Source organism: Cervus elaphus, chromosome 18 (genome assembly GCF_910594005.1).
Source record: "Cervus elaphus chromosome 18, mCerEla1.1, whole genome shotgun sequence".
Lineage (NCBI taxonomy): Eukaryota > Metazoa > Chordata > Mammalia > Artiodactyla > Cervidae > Cervus > Cervus elaphus.
In genome coordinates this window covers 117776402-117802195 of record NC_057832.1, presented here as the reverse complement: position 1 = coordinate 117802195, position 25794 = coordinate 117776402, and the positions used below count along the sequence as shown (strand labels likewise).

The window sequence follows — 25794 nt, the reverse complement described above, 5'->3', positions numbered from 1 at the left end:
GCGATAGAAGGGCTTGTGAGGGTGGGCATGGTCTCTGCCCCTCCAGGACCCCCAACATGGACCCAGGTCTCCCTCTCAGAGCTTAGCCTCCTGTTGAATCTGGTTTGAGTCAACTCCAGGAGTTGGTGATGGACAGGGAGGACTGGTGTGCTGCAGTCCATGGGGTCACAGAGTCGGAGACGATTGAGCGACTGTACTGAACTGAACTGAATCTGGTTCACTGGGCCCCCACCTCTATCCGGGGGCCTGGCGGGTACCTCCACAAGCCCACGCCCACCCTCACGTTTTCTTCAAGAGCCTTCTAAACAATGGTCCTTCATTCACCTTCAGTGAGGAAACCCTAGAGACCTCTCAGACAGCCAACTGCCATTCTCCAATGGCCCCTCCCTTCCCTCCTGCTCAGAACCTGCACCCAGATTCCCTGGGCCCCCAGCTGCACCCCAACTTCCCTGCTCACACCCTGCGCGGTCGCCTGGGCACAAAAGACCCAGAGACCTCCGCTGGGATGGCTCTGGGGGCCCCCAGCCATGGAAGGAGGACAATAGTCTTGGGCTCCAGGAGGTCCTGAGCTAGCCCCCTCTTCCCGTCCCTGCCCCCAGGTCCAGCCTCATGCCCCCATCCTGCTGTCAGACTCCTGCGACCCCCCCTCCAGGCCTTCATCTCCTCCCAGGGGCGCCTCCTGAATGGGGGTACTTTGCTGATCACCCAGGGCTGACCACCCAGCAGAGTGACCAGCAGGCAAGACCCAGCCGCTCTCCTGGCAGGAATCTGGAGGACGGAGGCGGGCGGGGACCCACCTGCCCCGCACGCCGAGTAGCAAGCCTGCAGCTCCTGCCTCTGGCCCTCACACGGGGCGCCCCCTGAAGCAGCCGGAGGGTTGGAGGGGGACCTGAAGAGAGAGGCAGCCTGGACACCGCTCCCCGCCCCGCCCCTCGCTCCCCGAGGCCTTCCGCTCGCCCCCGCGCTGCCCGATCCCTTCCGGTTCCATCTCCCCTCTGCCCGCACACCTGAACCGGGCCCTCAGGCCAGAGCCACAGGAGCGGTCGCAGGGACCCCAGGACGACCAGGCTGACCAGCCGCAGGGCACGGGGCAGCCCCCTGGTTCACAGAGCAGGGCCCCCTTCTCACACACGCTGGGGAGGGGGGGGGCAGGGGGCCGAGGGCAGAGGTCAGGACCTGAGGGCGGGGAGCGGCCCTGACCCCGCCCCCCACACCCCCCATCCCGGCGGGCAGGAGCCCTGACCATCGGCTGCAGTTGTCCAGGAGGAAGGGGACCCCCGGCTGCTGCAGCTCTTCGCCCACAAGGCATGGGCACTCGGAGAGGGGCAGGCAGCCCGCGTCCTGGAGGAGGAGCCCAGGGGGGCAGCGACACCCTGGGTGGGGGAGGGGGCGCTCAGGCCGGAGAATGGGGGGCCGCAGGGGTGGGGCTGGAGACGGAGGCCTGGTGGGCCGGCGTGGACGCCCACACTCCCCACCACCACCCCCAAGGGCCCTGTCCGCAGCACCCCTGCTTGCTGGGTGCGCCTCACCCTCCAGACAGAGTCCGCTGCAGCTCCTGTTGGCCTCAGGATCCAGGCAGGAGGGTGGGCACGGTGGCACCAGCCCCTTCCGGCACAGCTCAGCACTCACATGCACGCGGCCCTGCCCGCAGTCTGGGGTCCGGGAGAGGAGGATGGGCATCAGGCAGGGGGGGCGCCAAGAGGCCCAGCGACGGGTCTCACAGCCCCGCCGCCACGCCGGGGCTCCCCCTCAGACGCCCCCCGCCCCAGCCCAGCTCCGCTCACCTGTGCCCCCTGCACAGGGCTGCAGGCTGCAGGGTGCCCTCTCCTGGGGGGCCCCGGGGCAGGGGGCACCACCATTCTTGGGCGGGGGGTCCACACAGCTTCTCCGACGACTCCGATGGCCGCCCCCACACGAGACGCTGCAGGGCCCCCAGGCCTCCCACTCAGCCCAGGCCCCAGCCACTGCAGCGGGGCGGAAGAAGAACGGGGGTGAACCAGGCGGTGAACCTCAAGAGCTGCAACCCCCCTAGAGAGAGCAGGGCCAAGGGGCCGAGCAGTCTGGGCAGTGGCCAGCGGGGTGGCTTAGGGCAGCGCCCCGAGGACTCCGCAGCTTCCTCCCGTGTCCCAGGAAAGCCCCCTTAGGTGTGGGGCGGGGGGGAGGGGTGACGTGTGGAAAGGCCTCTGGGGATCGAGGCTCTGGTCCCGGGAAAGGGAATCCCGGGGCGGCGCGCCCCCTGGAGGCAGCGGTGAGAAGCGGGGTTACGAGCGCTGCCTGCGGGCGGAGGAAGCCCCGCGTGGGAAACCCTGGATGCAAGGATGCGGCGGGCTGGGGCCCCTCCCTCGGATCCGCTGAACAAAAGCGCCGCGGGGCCTCGGGCGCAGAGCCCGGGACCAGCGGGGCCGCCTGTTCACAGCCTCCCTCTGGGGCGGGCCTGCAGCGGCTCCAGTTCCCACACTCCGGCAGGAAAGGGGCCAGGCGGGGAGCCGCCTTCGGACGAGCCCTCCGGGGGCCGGGGGGCGAGGCTGGGATGTCGGAAGGGGCTGTCCTCCTAGAGTCCCGGAGCCGGACACACGGGTCCCAAGGGGTAGCAGGGGCATTTCCCCGTGAGGGTGTCCCACCTTGGGGAGGTGCTGGGAGGCCAGAGAGGGGAGGCTGGTTACCTGGGCAGGCCTGCACGAAGCAGGGCTGGCTGCGGAGCCGGTCCGGCGGGCAGCTGCCCCCGGGCAGGGGCGGTCGCAGCAGCTCCCGGCGCTGGAAGGCGAGGCCCAGGCCACAGCTATGGCTGCAGCTGCTCCAGCCAGACCAGGGCGCCAGGCCACAGTCTACTGCGGGGACGGGTGGGCCAGGTTCAGAGGGGGGCTCACGCGGGAGCGGGCCTTCCCCGGGGAGCCCCCCAATCCGGGCCCGGCCCAACCCCGCCCCTACCACAGCCGTCCTCGTCCGAGCCGTCGTGGCAGTCAGGCTGCAGGTCGCAGCGCCGCTCGGCGGGCAGACACTCCCCACTGCCGCAGGTCAGCTGGCTCGGCGAGCAGAGGCCCCTGGAGGCCGGCAGCCCCGGCAAGGCGGTGGTGGGCACGGTGAAGGGCACGGTGCCCGCTGCCCGTGCTGGGGCTGGGGAAGGGCAAGGGAGCCGCACAGGTGATTCCCGCTCCGTGATAAACCGACCCCTTCAACCCCAGGCCGAGCGGGGAACTGAATCTGCTGACCGAGGCCCGGCCTTCCCTTCCTCCTGACTCCTCCCACAGCCACCCAGCCCAGCACCCAGGCTTCCCTGTGCTGTGAGTGGGGTGGTCTTCCGTCCACACTCCATCTCACAGTCTCTATTTGTCAACAGCTCTTGGAGTGTCCCGAGAGAAGCCAGAGCATCCAAGAACAGTTCACTCCCCAGATATCCCTTCCTGATGGATTCCCCGGGGTGTAACTGGCTAACACTCCATCCTTCCCGTTATTGGCTAACACTTGATTGCTCTTCTCTTGATTGAAAACTAGGCTTTGAGCATAGTGGTCTACTTTGATGGATGGATAGATGGGTCGATAATGGATGGATAGATGAACAACCTCCAAGGTCAGAGAGGTTTTATAAAACACCTATCCCATGCCCCACCCCCCACCATCCCACCAACCAACACACTGCTGGTTGTTTTTACCCATTCAGTTTTCCTTCCACTCCCCGTGTCCGCTAGCCTTTCGAGGACCTTCTCATATATGCTAGAAATGGAGGCAGGCACCTCCCTAAACCTACAGCCATCTTGCCGTGACCAGCCTCATGGCACCGGACTCTCCGGGGTGCTCACCGCAGGGCCTCTCATCAGAGCCATCCAGACAGTCCTCCCGTCCGTCACATAGCTGCTCCAGCTCCACGCAGCCCAGGACCTCGCAGGGCACCTGGCCTGGGCTGCACCGCACAGGCGGGAAGGGCCCCGGGGCGGTGCTCCGTCCTGCGGGCACCACCGCAGCCAGCTGACCGGCCATCGCCCCCTCTCCAGCCCTGTCCTCTCCCCTCCGTCACCTCCCAGCAGCCCCCAGCCTCCCTCCTGACATTCGCTGTGCCCTCCCTTCCTGCCCTCGTGGGATTACGGAAAGGCAGGGAGCGGTCTCGGGAGACTTGGGTCCTAGGCTTGATCCTCCCAAGTCCCTGAGCTCGAGCGTGTGACCGGGAGCAAAGCAGCCAAGCTCTCAGGGCCTCGGTTCCTCCACAGGGAAGCCATCGCTACAGGGCAGGAGGCATCTCACCAGCAGGGACCTCGGGCGTCATCGTCGGGTGCAGGGGGAGCACCGTCACAGCTGCCATTTCCGGTCTCAGGGCCTGGGCCTCCAGCTGGGAGGTGGGGCTGGGGGTTGCGGTCTGCGCAGATTCCCCAGGACTTGGGTGAGGCTCGGACCCGAGACTCGCTGGCCCCTTGCCTGGGGGTGCAGGAGGGAGGGGGAGTCCATCAGTTACCTGTCCCTGAGATGAGGCTGATGTGGGCCCTCCAGAAGGTTTTCCAGGTCTCGGGGTGGTGATAGATGACACCCCACCTTCTGAGGGGCTTCAAATCAAAATGAAAAGGGGACTCGGTCGTCCCAGGGGCACAAGAAGGGTTTTAACTGAACGCAGTAGAAAAGCTGAGTTTTGAGTGAGATGTTTACTCTCCGCTCACGAAGACAGACACAGCAGCCTCCAAGTGAAACTCACTATAGAGTCAACATTTATGGAGAAACAGAAACAGCAGCAGGAGGAGCCGCCCGGCCAGAAACTCAGCACCAGGTACAGAGAAATCAGCTGGGAGCCTCCTGGCAGCTACAGGGAAAAGAAGGATGAACCTATTTTCTACAAAGAGATTCTTGCTAAAAAAAGCCTTTTTTCTAGAACCAGACTTGGGATGAGATGAGACTTCGTCATGGGAGTCTGCATTTTGCAGACCCAAGAAATAATTCAAGTGGCTTCATCTGCTTCTCACAAGAGATGCAGAGGCACTGCTAGCCAAGCTCCTGAATAGCAATCCTCAGAACTTTCTAGAAGGGACCATATGCACCAATTTTAAGTGCTCCTGGGCTCACAGAGGGGGAAACTGAGGCCTGGGCAGGTGGTAAGATGGGTCCAACACGTCCCAAGAGAGAAGGTCATGCTCAGCTTTCTTGAAAGCCCTCACCGGCCGCCTCCCCCAAAGACGGCTCTCCTGGGCCCTTGTGCAGGTGAAGGGCCAGGCAGCCATGGTTGCGGGGGTTGCTGGCACACAACGGGAGCCCCTTCCTTGTCCTATTTAGGACCCCGCTAACTGGGTGACCCTGGCTTCCCTGTACCCACTGTCAGACATCTGCCTGCAAACGCTTCTGAAATGGGTGCCTGGCTGGGTGAGTGCGGGGGATGGGGGGTGAAGGGAGTGCCAGCCTCACACCCTGGAATCCAGGCAGTGGGCAGGGGCTGGAATTGGCCAAGGAGTCCACAGGGACCACGCCTGCCTCCCTGAACCCACCTTGCTCAGTCAGAGAACAAGAGGGGTCAAAAGACAGAGCTCTAGAGATATAATAGACCCCTGCCCTGAAAGAACAGGCTGGGTGGCAGGGGAGGCCAGGAAGGCAGCCTAGAGTTTGGCATATACCTGTGGGGGGCACGGGTGACCCCCGCCCGGGATGCCAGTGGTCAGCCTCTGCTTCTGCCAGACCCTGTGGAGAGAGGAGAGGGTCAGCTGCCCGTGAGGCCCCAGCCTGGGGGCAGTTCATCGCCCCCAGGGGTGCACTCGGATCCCCAGCTTCAACCCCCTCCACGTCTCCCCATGCACCTTGCTGGGCTGAGGGTGCAGCTGTCCAGGCTGAGCAGAGGGCATGGAGCTCCAGGCTGTGGACTCGATTCTGAGAGAAAAATAACCATGGGGGCTCCAGGGGCTCTCCCAGCTTCGGAAGCCCCATCCGGGCAGGGGATCATCCCTGGGCGGGCCTGGGGAGGGCACTGTCCGCTGAGACTAGACATGGGGATGCCCTCCACTGTGGTCCCAAAGGTCAGAGCCCCCTGGAGGGTTTGTTAAGCAGAGGGGCTGGGTGCCCCCTGTCCCCCAGTGTCTGCCTCAGCAGGTCCGGACTGCAGCCTGAGAGTCTGCATTTCTACCAACTTCCAGGTGATGCTGATGCCGTTAGTCCGAGGACCACCCTCTGAGAACCACTGACCTCCAGCTTCAGGACAACGGCACAGAATCCCGTGTGGGAAGGGGCCTCCGAAGACACCCAGCTGCAGCAACTCAGCACCCCGGCCCATGGGCACTTTGGGGGTGCAGGCGACACAGGCTCCTCCCACAAAGCTGGGCCACCCCACCAAGGCTGAGCCGGGCAGCAGGGCGCCCCATACCTGCCAGCACCTGTGGGCGGGGGCACGCAGCCCTCCTCATCGGAGCCGTCATCGCAGTCCTCCACACCATCACACAGGGCCCCCCTGGGGGCACACTCGCCACCAGCACAGCGGTGCCCAACCCCTGGGCACAGGGGTGCTGCCCGGTGGGGACACGGCGGGGTAGGGGGAATGGCTGAGGGCTCCTGCCCTTCCCTCCTGCCCACTGCCCTCTCTCCCTCCCCCAGCCCAGCCTGTACCTGGCTCACAGCCCAGCAGCTCCACCCGCAGGGGGCCGCCCGGGTTGGCATCACTGCGGGGGACAGCCTGGTGGTGCCCATCGGAAGGCCACACCCGGATGTGCTGTGCCTGCACCATCCGGGCAAATGTCCACACGGTGGAGGTGCCATCCCAGTTCTCGGGGAAAAGCTATGAGGATGGGGGTGTCTGCTCAGGCTGCCACCGGGACCCTGCCCAGAGCCCCACCCCCCACCCATCCCCCCAACCTCCATGGCATGGACCGGGCCGTCCCAGCGCTCATGGTCTCCCAGCATGAGTCATCCGGGTCCCTCAAGGCTGAGGGGCTCCAGTCCTAGTTTCCTAAGGGCAGGGTGCCTGCTGCGGTGTCCCCAGGGCCAGGCCAGTGCCCACTCGTGGCAAAGAAAGTGAAAGTGAAGTCGCCCAGTCATGTCCGACTCTTTGCGACCCCATGGACTGTAGCATACCAGGCTCCTCTGTCCATGGGATTCTCCAGGCAAGAATACTGGAGTGGGCTGCCATTTCCTTCTCCAGAGGATCCTCCCGACCCAAGGATTGAACCCGCATTGTAGGCAGACACTTTACCGTCTGAGCCACCAGGGAAGTCAAATACTTAAGAGCAGACATACAGTCTCCCTGAACATAAAGATGTCAGTCGCTCAGCCATGTGCAACTCTGCGACCCCATGGACTGTAGCCCACCAGGCTCCTCCTTCCATGGGATTTCTCAGGCAACAGTACTGGAGCAGGTGGCCATTTCCTTCTCCAGGGCATCTTCCCCACCCAGGGATCAAACCCGGGCATCCCGCATTGCAGGCAGATTCTTTACCATCTGAGTCTCCGTGGGGAGGATGCTAGCCCCAGGAGGGCAGGGCTGTGCCCAGCTGCTCTCCGCACGCCCCGAGGCTCAGTGAACTCGCTGTCACCCCAAGCCCCTCCCTCCACAGTAGGGCTTCCCACACCTGCCCCCCATCTGAGCCACTTCGATCATATCTGATGCCCTTTCAACTGTGGCCCTTCTGCCCCACCGAACACTGTCCCTGCTACTAACAGGTGCTGAACAAGCCTCTAAAGTAGGAAATGTCCCTCTGGAGACAAGAAACCCCTTGGGAACATACAGTGTGGGCCCCACATAAAAGGGCATGGTGGGTCACTGGTCCAGGGGGCCTGAGTGGGCGGTACCTGGGGTGCGGGCTGAATACCAGGCCGGATGTCACGATAGCTGTGCCAGTGTAGACCATCACTGCTGACCTGGAGCCAGTCTGAGGACCCAGCCCCCTGCACTATGATGCCTGGGAGGAGGAGCAGGGAGCAGAGCTAAAGCAGTGAGCGCCACCCCCAGCCCCGCCATCCTCCACCCCTTCCTCCTCCAGCCCTGGCCTCTGCCGTCTCCCCACTGACCGGTGAGGTTCCTGGGCTGGAGCAGGTCGAGCTGCAGGTAGGGAGGCGGGGTGTGCTCCTGAGTATCAGCGTGCTCCACGGGGCTCCAACCTGGCACTCCCAGGGCAGGCCTCAGGATGGCAGCCCAGGGGGGGCGCTCCAGCTGCTGGGACGAAGCAGGCAGGCTCCCCTCGGGGAGTCGGGCCAGGCCCAGGGGAGAATAGCAGGGATCTGGGTGCACAAGAGAAGGGCTGGAGCCTGCCGGGGGCATAGTTAGGAAGGCACAAGGGGTACTCTGGAGCGTTGAAAGTCCAGCCGGTTGACCTTGTAGGGTCACCGGAGGCTGGTCCAGGTAGGGCAGGGTTAGGGAGGAAACAGGTTGTGCTGACATCTAGATAGATCCTTAGGATAACCGTCCTCCCCATGGAAGGCAAGAGGTATAGTCCAGCGATCTGGTCTCCCCTCCCAGGCTGGACAACCCCTCGGGAACAGCCCCCCTCGGCCCTACAACAGCCCGTGGCCCTTACCTCCGGGGGGAGGCAGAATGTAGGTGATCAGAGAGGCTCCGATCTGAGGGCTGGGGGTCGGAGCGGGCGCGGGAGTGGCCATGGGGTGGACCGTCTTGTTCTCTCCTGGAGGCGGGGGAGGAGAGACCCAGGCTCACACCAGGCCCCGGCCCAACCTCTCTCCACTCGTTGGAGCACTTTCTCTCCCACGACTTCCGGGGGAACTTTGGGAACAGTGCCCCCCTCCCACAGCTGGGAAAGCTCCATCCCGGAGTGAGTAAGGGGTTTTCGCTTCCACTGAATATATTTAGAGAATGCAGACTAAAACCACCTGCCCAAAAAGCCACTTCAGGGGCCAGGACAGAGCGGCTGCAGTTCAGTTCCTGATCAGGGCTGCTGTCACTAATAGGGGACCTTTGTGGGCACCAGAAAAGGGCATCTCTGGATGGAAGCGGTCTTTCAGTCTTACAGTCTGGTCACCACTCGCCATGTAACTTGTGCAGTCAGCCACCTGTACCACTGTGCAGGCGGGCGCTCTCCTAACCTCAGCAGCCTATGGGTGCACTTTTAAGATATGAAATCTGGGCCCCAAAGTGCATCCGTTTTTGAGCCTTTGCATTCTGTTTTATTTATAATTCAGTTTCCAAGTAAACACGGTTTTGAAAAGTCCAACTGGGTCATGGTTGCTCTTAGAGGGAACAGGAAAGGAACCAGATCCAGCCCATCAGAACCAGAGAAAGGAAAGTACCCTCAAGGGTGACCTCGTGGGGGAGGTCAGAAGAGGCGGGCAGAGACTGAGGCCCGGCCTTAGAGGCCCCCACACCCACCCAGAGGGCCCCTTCCTTGCCCAGCGTCCATGACCCAGGCTCCCCTCACCCTGAGGCAGGGGTAGCCAGTGCCGCCCCCGCCCCCCCGGGACTCGGTACAGCCACCTCTGGCTTCCCGCCATCCTCCTCCCCCTGGAGCTCCTCTGCTGCCCCCAGACCCACTCACCAGGTGGCACGCAGCGGCAACATGACTCCCCCACTGCCTCCACCAGAACCCAGTCCTGCGAATCCAAGAGCCAGGCTGGACGAAACTGGCCACCTGCCCGCTCCATCAGCTGCCACCCACAATTCTGGCCTCTACACACGGTGCCCCGCCCCACCCTTACTGCCAGGCGCCCCCCGCCCCCGGGTGCCCCCACCGGCCTGCCTCACCTGGGGGCAGCTTCCCAGCGGGCAGTAGGGAGAGCAGCGTGCCGAGCCATCGTGCAGACACTGGCAGACCCTGCAGGGACCCCCTCGCCAGCGCTCCCCCACGCGGTGGACCTGGCCGTCCTGCTCGCAGCCTTCACAGGGCTCCGTCTGGCACCTGGGAAGTGGGGGCCGCCCCTCACCTGGTGACCAGCCCACCCTGGCCTGCCTGGGGGAGGCATTTCCCAGGACTCGGGACTTTCAGTGATAACAAGTCCTGGAAAGTCCTGGGCCTCAGGGGACACTTGGTCATCCTGTCACCCTGACCCCACCCCTGAACCAGAGCGACTGCAGCTGACCCAAGAGAGGGCAGTGGAAGTAATTTGTGCCAAGGCCCTTGGCCAGTAGAGCCAGTCTCAGAGGGGGCTGGGCAGGCAGATATGGCAACTCCCCCTACAAGCCTCACCCCGGGTACCTCCAGAGGCACAGGGTGCAGACCAGAGGGTCCGTACCCACCCTCGGACCTGTGGGCTCCCTACATCCCCCTTTTGGATCTACTGGGCATAAAACTGATGCAGAAGGCCAGGGGTCCCCAGAGATGTGCTGGGAGTCCCGGTGTTTAGACTAATAGGGGCACAGAATGGGGGGTGGTCCTCATCTGGGGTCCGGCCCGTGGAAGCACCTTGAGTGCGGAAGGGCGCACACAGGTGGCTTCCCAGCTGGGAGCTGGAGGTGCGGCTCCTGGGGTGCGGTACCTGCGGGCCTTGCGATGGAGGCCCCGGCACTGGTGCCCTCGACCGGCCAGGCGGGGGTTGTTGGGGCTCCGGAAGGACCACTGGACGCTCCGGCTCCCACAGGGGCCCAGGCACTCAGCCCAGGGGGACCACGCTGACCAGCCGCAGTTCACTGAGGGGGGCCACGAGTCAGGGCTGGGGGAGGCGGGGCGGTCTGGGGGAGACCAGAGCCCCTCGGGGAGACCAGAGCCCCTCGGGAAGGGCAGGGTGGGGCTCACCTACACAGTCTGGGTTGGGTGGTCTGGGGGAGACCAGAGGCCCCTCAGGAGGGGCCGGGGTGGGGCTCACACGCGCAGTCTGGGTTGGGTGGTCTGGGGGAGACCAGAGGCCCCTTGAGAAGGGCTGGGGTGGGGCTCACCCGCGCAGTCTGGGTTGGGTGGTCTGGGGGAGACCAGAGGCCCCTCGGGAGGGGCCGGGGTGGGGCTCACCCGCGCAGTCTGGGCTGGGCCGGCAGCGCCGGGGCTGCCCGTCCTGGCAGATGCAGAGCTGGCAGTCGATCTTGACGCGCTGCCCGGGCCAGTAGCGGCCGCCGTCCACCAGGCACGGGCACTGCCGCGGCCACACGCACCGCCCCCGGGCACCCAGCACCTGCCCCGCAGGGCACCAGCAGCCTGAGGGAGGCCCGGCGTGAGGCCTCCCTGCAGAGAGCTCGGCCAGGCAGACAGGCCCACCACACCCCAGGGCCAGAGCCCCCTTACCTGGGCCACCGCAGGGCCGGTCAGGGGGGCACACGGCCTGACCAGAGATGTCATCACAGGTCAAAGGGCAAGGGGCGCAGGCATGGAACACCAGTTCCCCGGAGCAGGTGATGTTGGGGCAGTCGTCCTGAGGGCAGGGCCCTGGGAGGAGGTCATCGCAGGTGGGTCCCCATCAGGGACAAGCTCCCCCCTGCTGCCCCTCCACCCTCCCTCTGCCGCGCCCGCTTCCGTCCACTCACGGGTCTCCCGGGTGCTGGGAGGGCCCCCAGGCAGCATGGCACAGGCCCGGCCCCCGTTCTGGGGCGGGTGGCACTCCCGGTGGCGAGCCGTGACACCCCCGCACGGTTCAGAGCATGGGGACCAGGGTGACCAGGAGGTCCACGCACCGTCCTCTGTGGGGGGCAAGGGCCGGCCAGCAGGGTGGGGGGCGGCCATGAGGCTGGGCAGGGGGGCCCGGCGCCCTCCTCCTCCCCCCTGCTTTCGCAGGTCCTACCCACCGTGCTGGCCTCCCAGTGCCCAGGCGCCCCCCTCACCTGGGCAGGCGGCCACGAAGCAGGCCCGAGTCTGGCGCTCCGGGCCGGGGCAGTGCCGCAGCACCGGGAGGCTCGGGGGCGAGCAGCGGCGACTCCGGCCCTGCGCCCCTGGCCCGCATGTCTGGCTGCAGGGCCCCCAGGGGCTCCAGGGCCCCCAGGCCCCACAGCCCTGCTCTTCCGGGGAGGGCCCTGGCATCCCCGCCAGCTCACAGTCGGGCTGCCCGTCGCACACCTGGGGTCAGAACAGCGGGGTCGGGGCGACTCGTGCTTTGAGGGCACCGGGGGCGCTGGCCTCCCGCACCACCCGCTCCCCAGCCTCACCTGCTGGAAACCAATGCAGAGGCCATCCGGACAGGAGTATTCCGGGCAGGGAAGCCCTGTCTGGTTGGGGCCTCCTGGGGCCCGCAGCCCCTCTGAGAAAAGAGGAGAGAAAACAGTTAGGTGGAAGTGAGAGCCGCATCCCCAGCCCCCGCCAGCTTTGGCCTCCACCAGGGGAACAGCGTGCCCACCCTATCCTCCCTGGGGTGAGGACAGGTGGGGAGCCCATCCCAGAGCTGCTGGGGCTTCAGGCACAATTGGGGAGTCAAATCACAGGGGAAGAGACTCCTGCAAGGGGACAGCTGGGTGGAGCCTGCAAGGGGTGGGGCTCCAAAGGCACGGAGGGGTTGTATGCATGCTAAGTCACTTCAGTCTTCCGACTCTTCGGGACCCCATGAACTGTAGCCCACCAGGCTCCTCTGGCCATGGGGTTCTCCAGGCAAGAATACTGGAGTGGGTTGCCATGACCCTCTCCAGGGGATCTTCCTGACCCAGGGATCGAACCCTAGTCTCCTGTGTCTCCTGGACGGGCAAACGGGTTCTTTAGCACTAGCGCCACCTGGAAAGCCCAAAACATGAATCGCTCAGTCGTGTCTGACTCTTTGTGACCACATGAACTAGAGCCCACCAGGCTCCTCTGTCCATGGGCTTCTCCAGGCAAGAACACTAGAGTCAGTTGCCATTTCCTTCTCCAGGGGGTCTTCCCAACCCAGGAATGGAACCCAAATCTCCTGCCTTGCAGGCGGATTCTTTTACCACTGAGCCACCAGGGAACCCTGGAGGGGACCAAGTATGAGAAAAAAATCACAGGGGACCTAGCCTGGGTCAGAGACACCTTTGGGAGGGTGCAGGAAGGCAGGCCATGGAGAGGGGAGGAAATGGGGTCTATGGACAGCACCCCCCACAGGTGGTCAGGACAGTGAAGGTCTGACTTGCAGGGACACAAAAGGAATCCCCAGTTTTGGTGGGGAGAGGTTGAGGACCCCCCAAACAGGTCCATGCCCTGCGACAAAGCCACTCAGGCCCGCCCTTTTATCAAAGACAGAAAGCCCTTTCTACCTTCCTCCTCCGGGCCCTCCCGGGGCTGGGTGGGCGGGCAGAAGTTTTCAGAGTTTCCCAGAAGAGATTCAAAGGGCACAACACTCGCTCTAGGCTCGAATGCCTTAGACCTAAGACACTCTCTCTAGCGGGGGCGCCCAGGTAGGGGTGGGAAGAGAAGGCGTCCCGCCCTCCAGCGCGTGTCGCGGCCGGGCTCTCACCGCAGGCGCCCGGGTCCTCGTCCCAGCCGTCGGGGCACTGCGGGACGCCGTCGCACAGCTGTCCCGGGGCCACGCAGTGCGGGCCGCGCGCGCAGGGCGTGTGGTGCGGCGCGCAAGGCCGGTCGCAGCCGCTCTCGTCGCTGCCGTCGGCGCAGTCCCCCTCGCCGTCGCAGCGCCAGCCCCGGGGCGCGCATTCGCCGCTGCCGCACGCGAAGTCCAAGGGGCCGCAGGGCAGCGCTGCGGGGACGTCCTCGCTAGACCCGGGCGGGGCGGACCAGCTCCCCGCAGGCCGGCCGGGCCCTTCCACCGCCGTCGTCCCCTCTGAGCCCCTCCCTGCGCCCGGCCCTCCCCCCACCTTCGGCCCCTCCCCAAGTCCAGTCCCTCCCGCATTTTGATGATCGATTGGTTTTCCTAAAGCTCTTTCTTCATCCAAGAATTCCCAACAGTCGCCACTCAGTTTAGAGGCGGCTCTGAACTCCTGGGAAGAAGGTTTGGACTCTTTTCAGTCCTCTCTCCCTTCGCGTCCTTCATTCCGCTGTCTCCAGGAAGCTGGACTGTGCCCTGCTCCTTCCCTCGTCACCACCCCCCCCCCACCATATGCCCCTAGGTCTCCCCCTGAGACCCTGTTCCCTCCTTCCCAGGCCTCCAGAGGCCAGCTTTCTAAGCCCCTTTCCTCCAGGAGCTCACCAGGGCCGACGCTGGCCAGGGGGGTAGGTGCAGTCTCCCAGGAGACAGCAGAGGGGCCAGGCAAGGTACCAGCGGGGGGAGTGGGCAGAGAGGGGAGGGGGCAGTGCCCAGGCCCCTCGTCGGCTCCATCCAGACAGTCCCAGACTCCGTCACACAGCCGGATGGCCCCCAGGCAGGTACCATCGACGCAGGACACCTCCCCAGGGGCGCAGTCCACTTGCCCTGTAGCCAGAGAGAGGGGCTGGTCCCAGGGTACTGCTCCTCGGGGTGCCCTCTCTCACATGCCAGCAGGTGCCCACTTCTCAGCAGGAACCTGCACTGGCGAAGGAGGGGAGGGAGGCAGGTGGGGGCTCACGAGACGGGGTCGGGACCACTAACCCAGGCAGGACTCCTCATCAGCAGCGTCCGGACAGTCAGGGTACCCATCGCAGAGCCGGGCCGGAGGCAGGCAGCGCCCGTCGGCACAGGCCAGCGAGTCCTGGGGGCACGGGCAGCCCTGTTCATCCGTCCCGTCTCCACAGTCATCCTGCCCATCGCAGAGCAGGGCCAGGGGCAGGCAGCGGCCGGAACTGCAAGACACCTGCCCCTCCCCACAGCCCGGGGTGGCACAGCCTGGGGCGAAGAAGGCAGGCAGGCTCAGGACACCCACAGAGGCTCCCAGAGAAGCCCCCAACCCCAGAAACCGGGACACCCCTGCCCACAAGCAGCTGGCAACTGGACCCGCAGCTTAGGAAGTGGCCCTAGGACATGTGCTTCCATCGGAGGCCTGACCCGCCACTTGCCACTGCCGCACACCACCCAGGACACTCACCCTCCTCGTCTGAGCCATCGCCACAGTCATCCTGGTTGTCACAGAGCCACCCGTGGGGCACACAGTGCCCGCTCTCCCGGCAGGGGATCTCTCCCTCCGCACAGCCAGGCCCGGGCTCTGCACAGCGGCCGCCGTCGTCCCCACAAAGCCACTGACTTTCCCGGCACGTGCTGAGGACATGGTGTCCAGGGATCAGCAGCGGTGCCGGGCTTAGCCAGCCCAGGGCGTGGGGGTACCCCCCCGCCCCCGCTCACCAGTTGCCACAGTCCTTCTGCAGTACCGTGCCCGGCGGGAAGAAGCTGCCCCCCCACTCGCAGGGGCAGGCAGCCAGCTCCAGGCAGACACCTCCTGAGGGCACAGACGGCAGGGCTCCGGCCAAAGGGGCACCCCGTCCCCATGGCCTTGTGGCCCCTCTGCACCCCCCCCTACCCAGAGCCCCCTCCCCTCTGCCCACTCTGACCCTACACACCATGCAGCAGAGTCCCCTCGGGGCAGAAGCAGCCCTCCACACAGGCGATGGCCCGGCAGGGCCACCCAGGCTCAGGACTGTGGTCGTGGCACGTGGCGGGGCACGTGGGGCCACAGGCCTCATACACCTGGCCCCCCTCACACTGCAGAGCTGGGTGGGGAGGAGAGAGGCCTGGGTCACCAGGGGGCGAGGGCCCCAGGAAGCAACAGCAGCGGGCGAGCCAGCCCAAAGCAAGGCCCGTGGAGGGCACCGGGGTGTATGGATGGCCTGGATGTCTTGCCGGGTGCCTGCCAAGGCTATTTGCAACACAGCCGCGATCTCAGCATGTTTGGTTCATCTAGGACAGCGTCTGGCTCATAGTAAGCACTCCAGGAATGAATGAATGAATGACTGGCTCTCAGGCCAGAAGTATCCCCAGAGGAGCTGAGCAGGTGGCGAGATGGGGTATCACGGACTGAGGGCCGGGCATACTCACGGCAGAGCTCCTGGCTGCGCCAGCGCACGTGGATCCCGTGCCGGGTACACTCGTCTGCATAGGTGGCGATGGCAGAGCAGAGACACTCACAGTCGCCCCCCGAATCGCAGCTGTGGGAGGGAGCGGTCAGCCCCCCACCATCCCCCGACCAACACTCCCACGCCCGCCCCGGGTTCCCAGGCCTGCCCCTCTCACCCGCAAGCGTCATACACACACCGCTCGTAGTATTGCTGCGGGGGCACCTCCGCGTGGCACCGGGCAAAGAGTGGTTGCAGCACCAGCCCGCAGTGGGTGCGGGCCCAACCGGCCCGGTGGGCGTTCACCTGTGGGGACACCCCCGTGGACCAGCCAGACCCTTCCTCAGCACCCCACCTCTGGAACCGCCCCCAACCCCGGGTTCCAGCAGCTGCCCCCTCCTCCCTTCACCCCCTCTCCTGCCCATCCTCACGGCACAGGGGTGCGGCAGGTCCCCCGGCTCCGGGCAGAGAGGCCTGAGGCGCCAGGAGTGGGCGGCCAGTTCAGCGGTGGGCTCCAGGACCCCCTGGCGGCTCCGAAGGTCGTTACTGGCATCTCCATCAAAGTCTCCACACAGGCCAGCCACCCGGCCGCGGAGCTGGGGCGACAGCTGCACCAGGACCCGGGTGCCTGGACAGAGAGTGTGGCAGGGGGGCTCTGGAGACGGATCTGGGGGCCTTCTTTAGGGCCAGGAGTGGGGACAAGACCTGGTGGTTTAGTCACTAAGTCATGTCCAACTCTTGCAATCCTCGTGGACTGTGGCCCGCCAGGCTCCTCTGTCCATGGGATGCTCCAGGCAAGAATACTGGAGTGGGTTCCCATTTCCTTCTCCAGGGGATCTTCCTAACTCAGGGATCGAACCTGGATCTCCTGCATTGCAGGCAGATTCTTTACTAACTGAGCTACAAGGAGTGGGGAGATGACCTAGGCGCCTGTATCAGGTGGGCTGGTTTGACCATCTGACAAAGGTTATCAACTCCCCCAGTGGGGTCGCCAGCTCCCTCTTGTTTGGGGTGGTACTTGGCGGTGACAGATGTGAGACCTACCTACAGGGGTGGGGCTCAGGGCAGGAAGTGAGAGCCAACTTTCTTAACTAAACTCAGGTTGGAGGCCGGGTACAGAAAATCTACAGAGGGCTGGATTCCAGAGTCCAGGACACACTGTGACACTCTCCAGCCCCAGAGGCCTCAGTGCAGATGACTTTGCCCACACCGCGGGGTGCGGGGGGGGGGCGCGTTTGGATTTCCTTTGATTTCTCAGTAACCAGTTATTTCTAAATCACCCGCTGCTTGGGTTTGGGTGGTGGGCTGTTAGATTTCTTTTTATTTCTTCTCTCTAAAATTTGCTATTTTTTTAACCGTTTCTTTTGGCGAGGAGCTATTGCTTTCATAAGGCAGAAAGATGTAATGACGAAAACGTAATTTGGAGACTCTGATCAGATGTGTGGAGGAGGAAGACTTTGTCGGGGGGGTGGGAGCTGCAGGGCGGGGGTCAGCTGAGTGGCGGGTGGGGTGCTGACCTCCATCCCAGAGCAGGGTGAGACCCACACGGGTACTGAGGAGCAGGAAGAGGCCGGCGGGGCGCAGGCTCAGCCCAGGGCCGGAGTAGACCTTGGGGGGCGTCACACTCACCCCATTCACCGTCACTGCCCTGCCTGTGGGGGAGCAGAGGCATTCAGGCCCAGCCTCGGGGTCCAGGGGCCCCAAGAGCCCCACGAGGCCCTCCCAGCCTCCCTCCCCTCCAGCCTTTCCTTTCTTCCTCCAGCTGTGTGACCTGGAGCAAGTCCTTAGACCTCTCTGGGCTTTCGTTTCCTGGAGCCTTCCAGAATCAGGGTTCCCAACCAAGAGAAGAGTCACCAGCCCCCACCCCCACCCCCGCGGACTGATGGCTAGCCGTGGGGAGCCGTGGGAAACCCCAGGCCTCAGCTGCCCCCGCAGAGCTGGGACGCCACCCGGGGGGGGGGGCCCCCTCCTTGGCCACGTCCCCCTTCAATGTCACAGCCACCTCTGAGCATGTGCACAACGGTGCCCTGCAGCCGCACGGTCAGCGCCTTGGTGCAGGTGAGGCCGCTGGCCCCGCAGGGCAGGTTTTGGGCGGAGACGGTGAACTGGCCGCTGGCCTCCCGCACCAGCAGGTACTCGCAGGCCCCGGGGAAGGTGAGGGCCAGCCCGTCGAACGTCACGTAGTGAGGGGCGCCTGACGCCCGGCACCGCCCGGCACACCGCTGGCCCGGGCAGTGCCACCGCCGACCCTGGCACACGCTGTGGGCAACGGGGGAGGGGAACCGTCAGGAAGACCGGGGCCCGGGGGGGCCGGGGAGAGATGCCGGGAGCTTCCACCGTCCAGGCCTGTCTGGGTATCCCGCCCCACCCATCATCCCGACCCCCAGCCAGGGGTCACTAGGTCGCAGGGTCACAGGTCACAGGGCGGGGCCTACATACCACAGGTTGCAGTCCTCCTGGATTGTAGCGTTGGGCAGGTACCACTGGCCGCCGTGACGGCAGGGACAGAGCTCGGGAGGCACGCAGCGTTCCTCCTAGCAGAGGCCGGGGACAAAGGGTTCCATGGAGGACTGCCTGGTGCCCCCTCCCCGCCGGTTACACCCAGCCAGGGGCCAGGGCAGGGGGCTGGCTAGCGGAGCCCCTCCCAGACGTACCAGCAGCACGGTGCCTGGGGGGCAGACACAGCCCCCCGGGCTGCCTGGGGTGCAGGGGTGGTCAGCGTCAGGACTGTCACAGGTGAGGAGGCAGGCTCCAGGGACGTAGACGAGCCCACGGGGGCAGAAGGCCCGGGGCGGAGCGCAGTGGTGAGCAGTGCAGTTCCAGAGGCCCCTCTCCTGGCAGACACTGCCGGAGGTTGGGAGGCAGGGAAATGACCTCACTTCCAGGCCCCTGACCTGCCCTGGGACAGCCTCAGGATCCCAGGGGTCCAGAGCCCCTAAACTTGTGGGAAGGTCCAGCTCTGATGCTGGAGACCTGAGTGTCTCACCCACAACCCCAGTTGCCACAAGCACAAGAAGTGTGACAAGCACCTGACCACACCTGGGATTACACACTGCCACCCTGCCCCAACACCAATAGGAGCCATTCTCTGGGCTCTGGGGAGAGGCCGAGATACTGAACAACCCTACTCCCAGTACAGGTGGGAGAAGGGTTTCACTGAAGTCTTACCCACCAAACTCTGGACTCCGGCACAGTCTCTATAGATCTGCAACTTCTCTTTATGTCCTAACCCTTAGAAGAGCCTCTGGACCACCCTCAACTGGAATTAAGAGACCTGGGTTCTGTCCCTCATCATTAACAAGCTCTGTGACTCTGCAAGCTGTTTAGCCTATCTGCACTTCAGTTTCCTCATCTGCAAAATGGGAACAATTCTTCTGCTTCCTACTTTATTAGGGTATTGGGCTTCCCTGGTGGCTCAGCGGGCAAGAAACTGCCCACAGTGCAGGAGACCACAGGTTCGATCCCTGGGTGGGGAAGATCCTCTGGAGGAGGGCATGGCAACCCATTCCAGCACTCTTGCCTGGAGAATCCCATGGACAGAGGAGCCTCGAGGGCTACAGTCCACAGAGTCCCAAAGAGTTGAACTTAGCACTGACGCAAGAAGTAAGTAAGGTTAAACAGGCAATGTACATAAGAGGGTTTTATAAGCCCTAAAGTGCTCCACAACTGAGGGGATGTCATCAGTGCTCTAATGGGCGTGCCATCCTCCCCACATCCCTCAGCCCGTTTCTCTAAGCTCCACCTTTTCACCCCCAGCTCTTTGCCTCCCCCAACAGGTCTCTGCTCTCACCAGTGGTTGCAGTCCTTCATAGCGGCACTGCCAGGGGCATAGCGATGGGCCCCAAGCTGGCAGGAGCACAAGTTGGGGGGCACACACTGGCCCTCGGGGTCCCACAGCAGCCCCAGGGGGCAATTACAGCCGGCCACACAGCTGTCCAGCTCCCCACAGTCTTCAGGCTCCCCGCAGTTGCGACCGCATGCTGGGGCACACTCCTGGTACTCCTGGCCACCAGGACACAAGACAGCTGGGCACAGAGACACATGCAGGTCAGAGGCTGCTCTGCCCCCTTGCCTCCGAAAGAAAACAAAGCCAGCAATCTGCGGAGGTCAGAGATCCTTCTGGGACCCTCCCCTGCTGCAAAGTCCCTGGATCCCCTGTGCTGGAGGGAGTGTAAGGGTGCAGCTGGCTGGCTGAGCAGACTCACGGCAGAAGGTCCGGTTTCTCCAGGAAGGCAGGGCACCCTCCTGGGCACAGCGCCGAGCATAGGCCGCAAGCACCGGGCACAGGCAGTCCCGGCCAGGGGCGCAGCCACACACAGCTGCCAAGCAGCGCAGGTGGAACGGCTCCCTGTCCACCAGCCCGTGGCACTCCTTGGAGGGAGACAAGGAAATGAGTCAGCTCCTCCCCATTGATTCCCCACTGCCACCTCCCGGTGCTCAGCAGCCCTGGCATGGCTCGGAGTGGGGCCTTCCCAGGAGTCCAGGAGGATGGCAGGGCAGGTATTGATCCCATCTTACAGGGGCAAACAGGAGGAGAGTCCCCAAGCTGGCTACCTGGAAGGCTGGGCCATGCAGGATGGCACAGGCTACCTCCGCAAAAACCTGGCGCTCAGTGTGGGTGCTGCAGGGGGAAAGCGGGGTGCTGGCCTCCAAGGAGCATGTTCCCCCGCCTGCCACCTGGAACTTGCTAGCAAAGGCAGTGATACTGGTCTCCACATCACCAGCAGGGGTCAGGAAGTCATCCTGCTGATTCCGGGTGAAGGTGCCACACAGACCCTGCACCTGGGTCGCAGAAGTGGGCACGGGACAGTCAATTCCAGGCCCACAGCGGCCGGGCCCAGCCACTCACCCGCCCCCTGGGCACACCTGTTGGGCGTGGCGGGGGTCCAGGGTGATGTAGGCTGCAGCGTCGGACACTCCCCAGAGGATGTGGGCACCAGGCCAGCGCAGCAGCAGGAAAGAGGAGGAGGCCCGGGAGACACTGAGGCCCCCAGCTGCACTCCAGGGCAAGGCCACATCCTGCCCGTCAACAAGCACAGCTCCTGGAATAGGGGGTCTGTGAGGGGGCCACCCCCAAAGGGCTGGTCTAGGCCGATGAGGTGGAGGGAAGGCACATTTCGGGATGGGGCTGTTAAGAAAGGGAAGGACCCAGGGTAGGAGGTGGGGAGCTTCGTCTCGGCGGGCCGCTCACCCTGAGCAAGGGGAACTGGGGTGACCCCTGGGAGGTCACCCATCCCACCTGAGCAACCCCCATGGGACCCTTAGCACCTACTTGGCCTTTGCCCTTGGAGTCAGTGTCAGGAGGAGCTGGAAAGGGCCTGCCTGGCCTAGGTATACCGTGAGGCCTTTCAGCTCCTTCAGAACCCTTTGAATTGTATTTTCCCCTGAGGATGGGGTGGGCAGAAGATGCCTGGGAAATCGCCACAGGCCTTTGTGCATCTTCCAGAGAAGGCAGAGTGAGGGGGAAGCTGAGGCAGTAATCCCGGTTGTGGGAGTCTAGCCGGAGAATTTGGGTTCAGCAATCACAGGGCAGTGTGGACAGAAGGTGCTGGAGAGAGCCGGAGTCCACAGGGAGAGGGGAGATGGCAGGAGGCCACTCTGGAGGACTGCTGGGGGCGGAAGGCCTGGAAGGCAGGGACCCTGAGAGCTGGGGCTACCTGAGTCCCTGAGCTGGATGAGGGTGTCCCCCAGGGAGACAGAGATGGCGTGGAGGCAGCTCCCAGCGTCACAGTCCCCGTGCTCCAGTACAATCAGCAGCTGCTGCTTGGCCAGGTCCTGGGCAGATGGTGAGGAACGTGGTGGGGCTGGGGCGGGAGGGTCCCTCCTGGGCCTTCTCCTGTTTTACTGGACGCCCACAGCCCACACTCCGGACAGCTCCCACCCAGAACTGTGCTGACCGCCTGCCAGCCATCCGCACTCTGTGAGGTGAGGGGCTTAACCCTCACCAACGGCTGGCATGTGTGACTGTGTGTGTGTACGCATGTACACATGTGGAAGTGTGTGTCTGTGTGTGTGTACATGTTGAAGTGTACGTGTGACTGTGTGTATGCACGTGCACGTGTGGAAATGTGTGTGTATGCACGTGCACATGTGGAAGTATGTATGACTGTGTGCGCACGTCACATGTAGAAGTGTGTGTGTATGCGTGCATGCGCGCAGGTTCGGGCAACATGCCTCCTCCCCCTGTGGGGACGTATGCTCACGTCTCTGAGTGCCCACAAGGGTGCACACACGGTAAATCTATGTGCACACGTATGAGAGCATCGCAGGAGCCCCTGTTTGTGTCTACGTGGGGAGTCACCTCACTTTGCCCGGGGAGGAGTGCTGGGGACGAAGGCGGACTCTTCTTTATTTGCCCTCCCCTTCGCCCCCTGGGGTCGTTTTGCAGGAAGGAGCGTGTGTGACAAGCCCAGCTGTCCCGTCTGTAAGAAAGGACTGTGCGGGTGAGTTCTGCGTGGCGCCCCCGGCCCGGGGCGACGCTGACAGTCAGACTTCCACGGGAACCTGAGGCGCCGGCGAGAACCCTGGGGGCAGGCTCGGGAGTGTGCGGTTGCCATCTTCCCTCCCGAGCCGGGGCCGTCTCAGCGTCTCCCTGGACGGCTGTCTCGTTTATTCATTGGTTTCCTTACAGTCACTGCTCCCCCCCACCCCCACCAGCACCCTAGGAGGGCCCCCCGGGCTCTAGCACGACCCCCCGCTTCCGCTCCCGCGGTCTGCGGGCGCGGCACACCTGCACCAGGCTGAAGCGGCAACCAGCAAGGCCGCGGAAGGCGAAGCTCCGCCCATCGAAGGTGACGTAATGCCCGTCCCCTCCCACCGCGCACTCGGCTGCGCACGGCGCCTGCGCGCAGAGCCAGCGGCCGTCCCTGCACACGCTGTGGGCAAAAGGGCAGGGAGACGGTGCTTGGGGTCCTTGCCGCCGGGGGCCGGGGGTGGGAGTGCGGGGGGACCGAGCTGGAGACTCCCTCCCACCCCTACCCCCTCAGCACTCTGGTCCCCCGGCACTCCCTTCCCCCCCGTTAGGACTAGAGGTCCGCTGATGGAGGTCACCCGCTGGGTTTTTAAGCAGGACGATTAATGCCTTGAGAGGTTGCAGGTTATTTGCAAAGGAGGCCCCCCAAAACGGAGGCAGGTTGCAGAGCAGATGGCATAAGAGAGGGATCAGAGGGGACCTACGGGTAGCCCTTCAGCCCCCCGCGAAAGGGCCCGCCAGGCCCGCGCACCCACCACGGGTTGCAGAGCTGGCGCACGGTGTCCCCAGGCTCGTAGCGCCGGCGTCGGCGGAAGCAGGGGCAGCGGGCGGCGGGCACGCACAGGGCGCCGTCCCAGAAGAGGCCGGGCGGGCACTCGCAGCCACTCACGCACTCTTCCCCGCAGCTCCGCTCGCCTCCCTCGCCCACTGCCGAGCAGCTGGGCGGGCAGGCCGAGGCGCAGTCGGAGTACAACTGGCCCCCCGGACACAGGCGCTCTGCGGGTTACAGGGGTGGGCTGTAAGACCCAAGGAGCTCCCCGCCTCCGGCCAGAGCCCACTGGCGGGACCTCCCCCCCCCCCCCCCCCAGAGAAACAGAAGCCACGCGAGGGCCCTCGGTCAGTTCCCCGGTTCCGCGGGGTGGGGAGGCCAGAGGCTGGGCAGAGAGGGGCAGGCAGCCGCACTACCGCAGAAGCCGGGCTTCCTCCAGCGCACCGCGATGCGCCGCGCCGCACAGTCCTGTGCGTAGCTGGCCAGGGTGGCGCACACGGCCTCCAGCCGCTCTGCCCGCCCACTGCCCGCTGGGGCCCCAGCACAGTAGGCGAAAAGGCAGGCCTCGTGGTACTCTGCAGGGGGGACCTGCCGAGACAAGACAGCCCCTCAGCCAACCAGCCTCCACCAGCGCCTCCCTCCTCTTGCTTCTGAAACGGCCCTTGTTTTACGATCAAACAGGAGAACCCTTCAAGGGACCTTAGAGATAACATTGGGGCCGGCTCATCCCCCAGAGATCAAATCAAGGCGGGTGGGGCGGGGTGCCCTGACCCATGCCCCAAAGCAATTTGGGGGCAGGACCAGGGGCCCAGTTTGGCACCTCCCTAGCACTCCCCACCTCTCTAATGCCTGATGCCACCTCCACCCTCATCCATACCTGGGTGTGGCATTCCCTAAATGGGCCTTCCAGCAGCTGGTGGCACACATCCTGGGCTTCAGCCCGAAGCTGGCCAGCCTCCAAGCCCGTCTCTGTGCCCCTCAGGGGGTCCTCACAGCCTTGAGTTGCCTCCACTGCATCCAGACACCCAGGCTGAGGACAATTGGAGTCAGGCCAAGGAGCCAGGATGAGGGATATTAACCAGGACATCAGGAAACTGGCCACTGCCCTGGCAGCTGGTTCAAGACCCCGCCCTCATGGCCACCAGCCCAGACATCCTGGGACTGTGGAGGGCAGCAGAGTGGCAAGCCCAAGTGGATGTGGGGGCCAGGATCACTGTGAACCCACAGGCAGGAGGTTAGATAACTAGCTAGTGAACCAAAATTTGTTGGTGACCAGGTTGGTGAGCAGGCAGAAAGCGAACCCAGCACTGCAGTCTCACCTCTGAGTCTGGGAGTCTCCAGGAATTCCCAAAGGTGGCAGCTAACGCAGCCAGTCCCCTGCCGGGCTCTAGGAAGTCATCTGGGGGAGGTTGAGGCAGAGTGGCTATGTCTGGGGACTCCTGTCTCCCCTTCCTTCCCACAGCAGCAACCAAACCTCACCCCTACTCACCCTCAGGCTGACCGTTGTAGACCCCACAGAGGCCTTGAGTCTGTCCCTGGAGCTCGTGGTCCACAGAAATGGAGACAGAACTGGAGCGGTCCAGCCGCACAATGACCCCCAGGCCCCCTGACAGCACCAGCCAGTCCCCTTGCCACTGCAGGCTGAGCCCTGGGCAGGAGAAGCGGGGAGTCACAGCCCCACCCCTCCCACCATCACACCGGTGGTCAAACTGTCCTGGGAAGGAAAAAAGGGCTTCTCACTATTCTAGAGAGTTCTGCACCCTGTACCCTTTAAAGCAGAAGCCACTGGTTTCCCATCACAGACTTCTTTTGAGAAGTTGATGAACGCTATAGATGTGCTCTTGAGAGCAAACTACAGGTAAACTACAACACACACACACACACACACACACACACACACCCCTACCTCACTCCTCAGACTCCAGGCAAGACAGAACTCTGGGAGGAGCCTGACCCATCTAGCAGCACAAAAGCCCGGCCTCTGAGGCCTGGGTGCAGGGGAGTGTGGGGCGGGGGTGGGGGGGTGAGTAGTGGGACTTTCCCGAGGTCACCCTGTGAGGGGGTAGGTTGCAGGGGCAGGGGATGAGGACCACGACCTCCTGGCATCTCAGCGGGCTCCCTCATCTCCAAATGCTGACTCCCAACAGCCATGGGGGGTGTCGGGAGGCTGTGGGGGCCCACCCAGCTGCCCAGCTTCAGCTGCCCTCTGACCCGCGCCCTGTGGATGGACAGACTGTCCCAGAGAAGTGAATCGGGCCCTGGGCCACCTCCTGGTGCCCACAGCCGCCTTACCAGGGAGCAGCTGAGACGCCCCCTCGGGTACCAGCCGCCCGTTCACAGAGACGTTTTCACCCCGGATCAACACCTCCTCTGGTCCCATCATCACCCGGGCCTGGGGAGGAGGGCGACACATGGAGGAAGAGGGGGTCAGTGGCCCTCCTCCTCCTGTGTCCAACTCCCTCTCTGTGTCTGGACCCATCTCCCTCCTCACCAGCTGACAGTGCCCAGGCTGGGGACAGTGCCCCCGGGGCTGGAGGTGGACGGCCCAGGTGGCATCAGCCGCGCCCGCCAGCAGGTAAGTGCAGCGGCCCAGGAAGTGGAAGTGGCGTCCGTCGAAGGTGCGATAGTGGAAGCCGGACCAGGTGGCGCAGGTGGCCGAGGGACGCTGGTGCTGGCTCCAGAGCTGGGCGACGGCCCCCGCCAGGGGCTGCAGGATGGCTGGGGAGGGCGTGCTGCCTGGGGGAGATACACCAACGGTGACCTCTGAGCGCGGGAAGTGGGGGCAGAGTGGTCAGTGCACGGTTACCAATGGTGACCAAAGGTGGGAGGCGGCTTGTCTGAGCCAAGAGGGCAGTGGGTTCCACAGAGGG

At 64.3% G+C, this 25794-nt stretch overlaps 1 protein-coding gene across 1 annotated transcript in view; it reads right to left on the bottom strand.

Moving 5' to 3' along the window:
• The window catches only part of LOC122674625 (SCO-spondin-like), a 53585-nt gene that overhangs the window by 23916 nt on the left and 3875 nt on the right, over positions 1–25794 (bottom strand). The window contains exons 5-55 of the mRNA XM_043873138.1: positions 25416–25660; positions 25217–25316; positions 24414–24572; positions 24244–24323; positions 23802–23954; positions 23341–23512; positions 22911–23151; positions 22414–22558; positions 21995–22105; positions 21341–21458; positions 20550–20725; positions 20238–20465; positions 19889–20054; positions 19474–19708; positions 18338–18527; positions 18123–18217; positions 17686–17942; positions 17201–17335; positions 16115–16311; positions 15862–15989; positions 15667–15776; positions 15192–15341; positions 14977–15070; positions 14723–14892; positions 14290–14523; positions 13912–14133; positions 13225–13461; positions 11969–12060; positions 11648–11879; positions 11354–11506; positions 11115–11255; positions 10845–11027; positions 10378–10528; positions 9647–9800; positions 9441–9495; positions 8469–8573; positions 7963–8172; positions 7744–7853; positions 6565–6733; positions 6326–6464; positions 5766–5835; positions 5586–5649; positions 4237–4407; positions 3798–3941; positions 2929–3114; positions 2664–2828; positions 1785–1964; positions 1530–1652; positions 1244–1373; positions 1008–1133; positions 798–889 (exon numbers count right to left, since the gene is read on the bottom strand). Of these exons, the coding sequence (XP_043729073.1) occupies positions 798–889; positions 1008–1133; positions 1244–1373; positions 1530–1652; positions 1785–1964; positions 2664–2828; positions 2929–3114; positions 3798–3941; positions 4237–4407; positions 5586–5649; positions 5766–5835; positions 6326–6464; positions 6565–6733; positions 7744–7853; positions 7963–8172; positions 8469–8573; positions 9441–9495; positions 9647–9800; positions 10378–10528; positions 10845–11027; positions 11115–11255; positions 11354–11506; positions 11648–11879; positions 11969–12060; positions 13225–13461; positions 13912–14133; positions 14290–14523; positions 14723–14892; positions 14977–15070; positions 15192–15341; positions 15667–15776; positions 15862–15989; positions 16115–16311; positions 17201–17335; positions 17686–17942; positions 18123–18217; positions 18338–18527; positions 19474–19708; positions 19889–20054; positions 20238–20465; positions 20550–20725; positions 21341–21458; positions 21995–22105; positions 22414–22558; positions 22911–23151; positions 23341–23512; positions 23802–23954; positions 24244–24323; positions 24414–24572; positions 25217–25316; positions 25416–25660 (7893 nt within the window). The remainder of the gene's footprint in view (positions 1–797; positions 890–1007; positions 1134–1243; positions 1374–1529; positions 1653–1784; positions 1965–2663; positions 2829–2928; positions 3115–3797; positions 3942–4236; positions 4408–5585; positions 5650–5765; positions 5836–6325; positions 6465–6564; positions 6734–7743; positions 7854–7962; positions 8173–8468; positions 8574–9440; positions 9496–9646; positions 9801–10377; positions 10529–10844; positions 11028–11114; positions 11256–11353; positions 11507–11647; positions 11880–11968; positions 12061–13224; positions 13462–13911; positions 14134–14289; positions 14524–14722; positions 14893–14976; positions 15071–15191; positions 15342–15666; positions 15777–15861; positions 15990–16114; positions 16312–17200; positions 17336–17685; positions 17943–18122; positions 18218–18337; positions 18528–19473; positions 19709–19888; positions 20055–20237; positions 20466–20549; positions 20726–21340; positions 21459–21994; positions 22106–22413; positions 22559–22910; positions 23152–23340; positions 23513–23801; positions 23955–24243; positions 24324–24413; positions 24573–25216; positions 25317–25415; positions 25661–25794) is intronic.